Source organism: Dermacentor silvarum, chromosome 10 (assembly GCF_013339745.2).
Source record: "Dermacentor silvarum isolate Dsil-2018 chromosome 10, BIME_Dsil_1.4, whole genome shotgun sequence".
Lineage (NCBI taxonomy): Eukaryota > Metazoa > Arthropoda > Arachnida > Ixodida > Ixodidae > Dermacentor > Dermacentor silvarum.
In genome coordinates this window covers 146,160,720-146,168,129 of record NC_051163.1, presented here as the reverse complement: position 1 = coordinate 146,168,129, position 7,410 = coordinate 146,160,720, and the positions used below count along the sequence as shown (strand labels likewise).

At 47.0% G+C, this 7,410-nt stretch overlaps 1 protein-coding gene across 1 annotated transcript; it reads left to right on the top strand.

Moving 5' to 3' along the window:
• The first annotated feature begins 4,018 nt into the window (after positions 1-4,018).
• On the top strand, positions 4,019-7,173 carry LOC119466195 (uncharacterized protein K02A2.6-like). Its single transcript, XM_037726684.2, has one exon. The coding sequence runs from the start codon at positions 4,066-4,068 to the stop codon at positions 7,018-7,020; it is 2,955 nt and encodes a 984-aa protein (XP_037582612.2). The 5' UTR covers positions 4,019-4,065; the 3' UTR covers positions 7,021-7,173.
• The last annotated feature ends 237 nt before the right edge of the window (positions 7,174-7,410 follow it).

Below are 7,410 nucleotides of genomic sequence, written 5' to 3'. Positions count from 1 at the left end.
CTCACGCCAAGAATGTGAACTGCATTAAGCATTGTCGATGCCTTCCAGTTGTACAGAATATATAAAGGGTGCTTTTCTAAGTGTGCTGTAGTAAAGACTGTCCTTACTAATCTGTTTAACTAAAACGTAGACGTGCCGTGTACGGCGCTCAGACGCGCCATTTGTCTCTAGCTGCTGAGGCCAAAGTTTATTAAAAGAAGTTAATTAATTTCACGTCACCAATGGTTGCGGGAAGTGTGGTTTGTCGGCTGGTCTTTCGCCATTTTGGTCCCCACAATTAACCCGCCAATTTAGCTGGCGGCGGCAAGTACCCTTACAAAGCCTGTCACCACCATAAAACGGCGTTGCATGCAGGCTCCCTATAGTTTGGGGAACCTCAGCTCCCTCTAGCTTACAACGCATTCATCATATACAGAAAAAATACGTTCGTAATGTTTATAATGCACCCTACCGATCGCGCACAGCTCAACGTTTTCTCAATTCCAGAGTAATTAGTATACACAACTTGTATAAATACAGACTGAGCGTGAAGTTCAAAACAGAAATAAGAGAAAACCTCAGTAGTCTACAAATTCTTATAAATTTGGAAAATAAATTACCATGCTACCCAACTAGATATGCAGAAAGCTGGTTAGTTCATACTCCTCGTCTTAATACCGCATAACAGTGCTTATCTTACACGTTACCCTGTCTTTTGAACGCCTACGAATTAGATGGCTTTGATTTATTTTCTTGTTCTTATCGCGATCTCCGCAATATGTACAGTGCTTAAATCTGCACACTTCCTTTTGCTGTGATTTCATGTTGTTCCGTGGTTTGTATTGTTAATAGAATGTTTTTTTCAAGACACCACCATTACCTTGTTCGTTACATTTCACTTACTGTGCCAATTTTGTGTATACTTTTATGCGTTGATATGCTGCTTCTGCCCAAATAAACAAATCAAGGGCAGTGGGCTGGTCAAGCAGCTTTTGAGCAGCTTTTTTCCCTCCGTCCTCCCGTCTAATTATGTGTGATGGCAAATAAACTTAGTATTATTATTATTATTTTGGTTGTAAAAATCGTTGCTGCATACCAAAGACAGTATTCTAGATTCATTTTCGTGGACATGTTCATTTTCATGTGACTTGGTAGAGGATGCGTCGGCGTCGATCGGCAACGGTGCTTGGCACTACACCAGGAGCATTTTTTGCACGCGACACCGACGCTTCGACTCATCTGGAACCCCCGAAAATTAGCTTCAGATTATCGTAAACCTTCCAAGACCATTTCTAGACCAGCTTTTTGATAACGTCTTAAAACATTTAGAAATTGGATATAAATAGCATTGAAAATGGATTATTTGTTTCTTTCCCAATCCTATTTCTAGACGAGCTTTTCGAATACGTCTTTAAGACAAGTTATAGATTGTCTCAGAAAAGTAATTAAGCCGGACAGTCGATATATACGACGTTTTACCGACGAAGGTGTCTCACTAATGTCTTCTTTAAACCGTTTTTATCGTCTTGGATAAACGCTATGAAAACGTTATGTATTTCTTTTGTGCTACCTGGGCTAACCGACCACCCTGACAGCCTTTCATCTTTTTTCTATTTACCTGAGATCAGTGACCACAAAGTCATCTATGCAACGTTTCAAGACCATTCCATTAACAGCAACTGGACGCGCTTCAAAAACAAGCTAAGTGATTTTACAAATTTATTCCTACAGTCAACTTTCGTTCTTCTCAGCAAGAATCATTGTTCACAAAAGCCCTAAAGCGCCTCGAAAAAAAAGCGTCTTTATCGCGCCGCCAAACAGAGGACGCCCATGCGCATGGGATAAATATTACTAAGCTGAATAGAGCTACGTTGACGCACGGCGTCACGCTAAACGCTCTTTTTATCACAATGATCTGCCAACCCTATTTATTAATAATCCGAGGCAATTTTGGAGAATCATAAACAATAGCAAAAGGCGCACTATTTTAAATTATTAATCCGAGGCAATTTTGGGCGTCCATAAACAATAGGAAAACACGCACAATTAGTATAACTGTCGTGTCCAAAGCGTTCGGTTTGTTTCCTAGGTCACATTGTAACACTGTATTACTATATTAACAAATTTTTTATCCTACATTTTTTTTGTATATGTATTCGCATACGTATACTACCCAGGTAGTACATAGATTATGGGGTTTTACGTGCCAAAACCAGTTCTGATTATGAGGCACGCCGTAGTGGGGGACTCCGGAAATTTTGACCACCTGGGGTTCTTTAACGTGCACCTAAATCTAAGTACACGGGTGTTTTCGCATTTCGCCCCCATCGAAATGCGGCCGCCTTGGCCGGGATTCGATCCCGCGACCTCGTGCTCAGCAGCCCAACACCATAGCCACTGAGCAACCACGGCGGGTAAGGTAGTACATAAAGTCTTCAAAACGTCGTATTAATGGATTAAGCGTCTAAAACAAATTTTTGACCATGATCGACGCATTAAAGATGTCGCAAGGAGGACAGCTTAAAAAGGAGGGCTGAATACGTTTTGAAAACGTTTTCATAAGACGACCTATCTGTTCAATTACCTTAGCGTACCGGGTTTTCAACGGCACCGTTCTTGGGAGGAGAATTCTTAATTTATCGAATGGCACACATTGTGTCAGTTGCTGCTGTAATCGTATTACATTAGCAAGAGTTCGGCTAATAAAACGAAGCCTCTTGTGGTGTTGAGCTCTCGTCAGAAGGGACGAAGGATAGAAAATGAAGTTGACACCGCAACGGGAAGTGTTTTACACCACGAAGAAATGCAGCGCGAGTGCAGTAACATTGAAGCCGCTCTTCGTGACACGGACAACGGCTCCACATGGAACTCAGAGCAGTGCTGCCACTCAGTATACCGTGCTGATTCTTACAGCGCATCCACAACACCAATAGCTTTCGCTTTTTCATAAACTTTATCGTCATCCAACCCTTTTTGACGATATCTTTCTTGCAGTCATACTTTCTCGCTGCGATCCCCTGTGCAAATTGAATGACCGATATTCCGCTTGTAGCATGGCTGAGTCACTCTGACGTCAACAGCCATTTTGTTAAAATCACGTGACCTGTTACGTCACAATTCTTTCCTATATGTACTTCGTTCCAACCGCAATAAACGTTGTTCGTCACCCGACTGCCGGCCCGCTTACATGGTGGCAGCGGTGCCTAGCCGAAATGGCCACGCCGCCAGCCCTTTTGCCGTCAACGATTTTGCCGCCGCCGAAGCCCCTGGACACATCGGGCAACGCCTGGCTTGGATGGAAAACTTGGAAGAGTGAGTTCACGCTATTTTCCACTGCTACCCAGTTGACAAAACAAGCAAAAGAAGTGCAAGCAGCCACGTTGCTAGTGATTATTGGCGAAGAGGCAAGGAAGGTATACAGCACCTTCACGTTTGAGGCAGAAGAGGACAAAAATAACGTAGACGTCTTAATCGCTAAGTTTGAAGAGTTCTACAAGCCGGAAACGAACTTGATCCTATCATGAATTTCTATTTGGGTCCAGAAACCAAAGGGAAGGCGAACCTTTCAATGAGTGGCTGACGGAGCTACGAATGTTAGCCACAAACTGCGAATTTGGGCTAATGGAAGACCGGATGCTGCGCAGCCGTATTATTCTGGGTATTCGAGACAAGAGCCTGCAACAGAAACTGATTGCGGAAAACCCTTCCTACAAGAAGACTATCGATATTTGTCGGACACAAGAGCAAGGGAAACAGCAGTTTCGTGAAATCAGTGAAGCCGCGGAGACAGAGCAGGACAATGCAGTTAACGTAGTCGCAAAGAAAGGCGATGCCTGCGGTAGCTGCGGCTATCGCGCACACCGCGGCGAAAAATGCCCCGCCACCGGTAGAAGATGCAATAAGTGCGGAGGGTTTAACCACTTCGCCCGAGCATGCAAATCGGCACCGCCTTCGCGAAGCTTTCCCCATAAGAAGAAAGAACTACGGGAACTATGCGCAGACGACGATTTTTTTCTGCAAGCATTAACGGTGAGCGCGGTTAACACAGACCACTGGAGCGCGACGGTAGAAATTGAAGGCCAACCAATGACATGCAAATTAGACACGGGGGCAAACTGCTGCGTCATTTCAAGGAGGGACGTCGCAAAGCTACCGGATCTACCAGAGCAAGCTTGCCGGGTTGCGCTAACAGCATTTTTCGGCCACAAGTCAACCGCCCAAGCAAAAGTGCGCCTGCGGCTTTCAGCCAATGAGAGGGTGGTCCCCGAAACATTTTACATCATAGAGCAAAATGTACCAGTGACTCTGAGCGGTTCAGTGGCCCAACGCCTTGGATTTATCTGCCGGGTACAGCACATCGAGGTCGATGAACTTTACCCGCCCGCACAACCTTTTGCAGAAGTATTCTCGGGACTAGGTGAGCTCAAGGGCTACGAGTACGAAATAAAACTCAAGCCTGGCGCCGTGGGTGTCATCGTACCGGCTCGGAGAATCCCCGTGGCCCTGGAAGGCAAGACTAGAGCGGAACTTCAGCGTATGGAAGATCAAGGCGTCATAACAAAGGTAACTGAGCCTACAGAATGGTCCAGCCACATGGTTACCGTTGTTAAAGGAGACAAAGTTCGAATTTGCCTGGATCCAACGGCGCTCAATCAAGCCATACTCCGTGAAAACTATCCCATGCCAACGTTAGAGGATGTCGCTCCTAGGCTTGCCGGAGCAAAATTCTTTTCCACGCTTGATGCAGCTTCAGGGTTTTGGCAAATTCGGCTTAGTGAGTCGAGCTCCAAACTTTGCACCATGAGCACTCCGTATGGTCGCTATCGGTTTCTTCGCATGCCGTTTGGAATAGCTTCGGCCCCAGAAGTTTTCCAAGCAGCAATGCACCGTGTTTTAGAAGGCTTGTCCTGTGTGGCGGTTGTGATGGATGACGTATTAGTATGGGGCAGAACTAAAGACGAACACGACTACAGCTTAAAACTTGTGTTGTCCCGTTGTCAACAGCACAACCTTCGACTTAACCCAAAGAAGAGTGCGTTTCTGCAGCCGGAGGTCCGGTACCTGGGACACATCCTCACTACAGAAGGCCTACGCTTGGATCCGGAGAGGGTACAAGACATACTTGGAATGCCTGAACCATCGAACAAGAAAGAACTGCAAGTATTTCTTGGTACGATGAATTTCGTGCAGCGATTCATTCCCAACATGTCGGTAGTAACCGCGCCGCTTCGAACACTGTTGCGTAAAGATATTGCATGGGTTTGGACGGAGGCGCAACAAAAGAGTTTTGACACCTTGCGCCAATCCTTGACTAAAGCACCCGTTTTGGCTTTCTTCAACCCTAAAAAGCCTTTCGTTCTCTCGGTCGACGCAAGCCAATTAGGAGTCGGCGCAGTTCTAATGCAAGACGGCCGCCCCATCGCTTTTTCGTCCCGGTCCCTCACAGAGGCGCAGCAAAACTATGCACAAATCGAGAAGGAAATGCTGGCGATAGTGCATGGTTGCACGAAGTTTCACGACTACGTTTTTGGTCGGGCAGAAGTGATTGTAGAGACCGACCACAGGCCTTTGGTACCGATACTTAGCAAGCCGCTGCATCAGTGCCCCCTCCGGTTGCAACGCATGAGGCTGACCTTGCAGCGCTATCCGATCAAACTGGTGTATAAGCCAGGCAAAGAACTTTTTCTTGCGGATGCTTTATCGCGTTTTCCGAGCAAAGTGAGCATGTGCGAGGAAACTGATCAGTTTCAAGTCAATGTGCTGGAATTTGTTTCAGCCTCAGAAGCGCGTCTAAAAAGTATTCTCGCAGCAACAAACAACGATACCGTTCTCTCCCAGCTGCGGGAATATGCGCTGACCAGTTGGCCTGACAACAAGCACGAGGTTCCAGAAGTAATCCGCCCCTACTGGCCTTATCAGGAGGAGATACACGCACAGGATGGTCTTCTATTTCGCAGCAACAAGGTGATCATACCAAGTTCGATAAAAGCAGAAATATTGGCTCTTTTGCACGTTGCACACCCCGGTGCCGATAAGATGAAGGCACGGGCACGAAGCGTCATGTTCTGGCCCTGCATGGCAAGCGACATAGAGCAATTTTGCCGAAACTGCAAAGTGTGCCAGAAGCATCAGCCACGAAACGCAAAGATGCCGCTTTTGAGCCATGAAGTTCCAAACTTGCCCTGGGAAGCTGTAGGAATGGACCTATTCTTTTACGGGGGCCGACAGTTTGCCATTATTGTCGACTTCTATTCCTTCTTTTTTGAAATAAAGGAATTTCGCCACACCACTGCTAACCAGCTGAAGTCTTGGTGCGCCGAACTTTTTTCGGTTCATGGATTACCGCTTAAGCTGTGCAGCGATAACGGGCCGCCATTCAACAGCACAGAATTCAAAGACTTTTTATATGGGCTCGGCATTAACCACGTAACGTCAAGCCCATATCATCCACGGTCCAATGGTATGACGGAGAGGGCCGTGCAAGAAGCCAAAAAACTACTAAAGAAGTGTTCTCTTAGAACGCCAGATTTCCACATGGCTCTGCTTGAATGGCGTAATACTCCACGCGATGCTGTTTTGAAGTCCCCTGTGCAGAGACTGATGGGAAGGCAGACGAGGACCCTGCTGCCTGTACCCGCAAGCCACCTGGTGCCGGAGATTGTGCCCAACCGAGCCGTCCATAACCGTCTCCAGGAAATCCGCCAACGCCAGAGGATCTACTACAACCGCCACTCCAGGAACCTGCCACCCCTGTCTCCTGGCCAGAGAGTGACTGCATACGATACCCATGAGAAGACCTGGGCACCTGCGGTCTTTCTGAGGCCAGCTGAGACGCCGCGCTCCGTGGTGCTGAAGACTGAAGAGGGCCACGAAATTAGGCGCACTCGTGAACATCTGCGAGACGCGCCTTCACATCCCGAAGAGAATCCTTGTGCTGGGTCCGAACGACTAGACGACGCCCAGCCCGCCCAAGAGCTACGTAGAAGCACAAGGCCACGCCGGGAGCCTTGCCGCTACCCCCAACCAGAAAGACCATTGTAATTATTTGCTTCCCTAAGAAAGGGAAGATGTAGCATGGCTGAGTCACTCTGACGTCAACAGCCATTTTGTTAAAATCACGTGACCTGTTACGTCACAATTCTTTCCTATATGTACTTCGTTCCAACCGCAATAAACGTTGTTCGTCACCCGACTGCCGGCCCGCTTACACCGCTCTCATCGTTTTGCAAATTCATTCATACCACGCCCTATCGTCGTGTCATCGTGCGTCGATAGTGAAGGAAACGCAGCCAAATTCGAAGAGGTGCTACACACCGAGCGCACTGCCCGACCTAATTGATTTGTGTGTACTTTTTTTTCGCGTTTTGCTTTCACAGTTTCTTGCAAATTGAGATGTAGTTTACGAATGACGTTAAAAGTTTTCTCCTGATC

Bases quoted from the DNA above. Each gene is read 5' to 3' on its own strand.
- LOC119466195 (XM_037726684.2), top strand. From the start codon at position 4,066: ATGACATGCAAATTAGACACGGGGGCAAACTGCTGCGTCATTTCAAGG.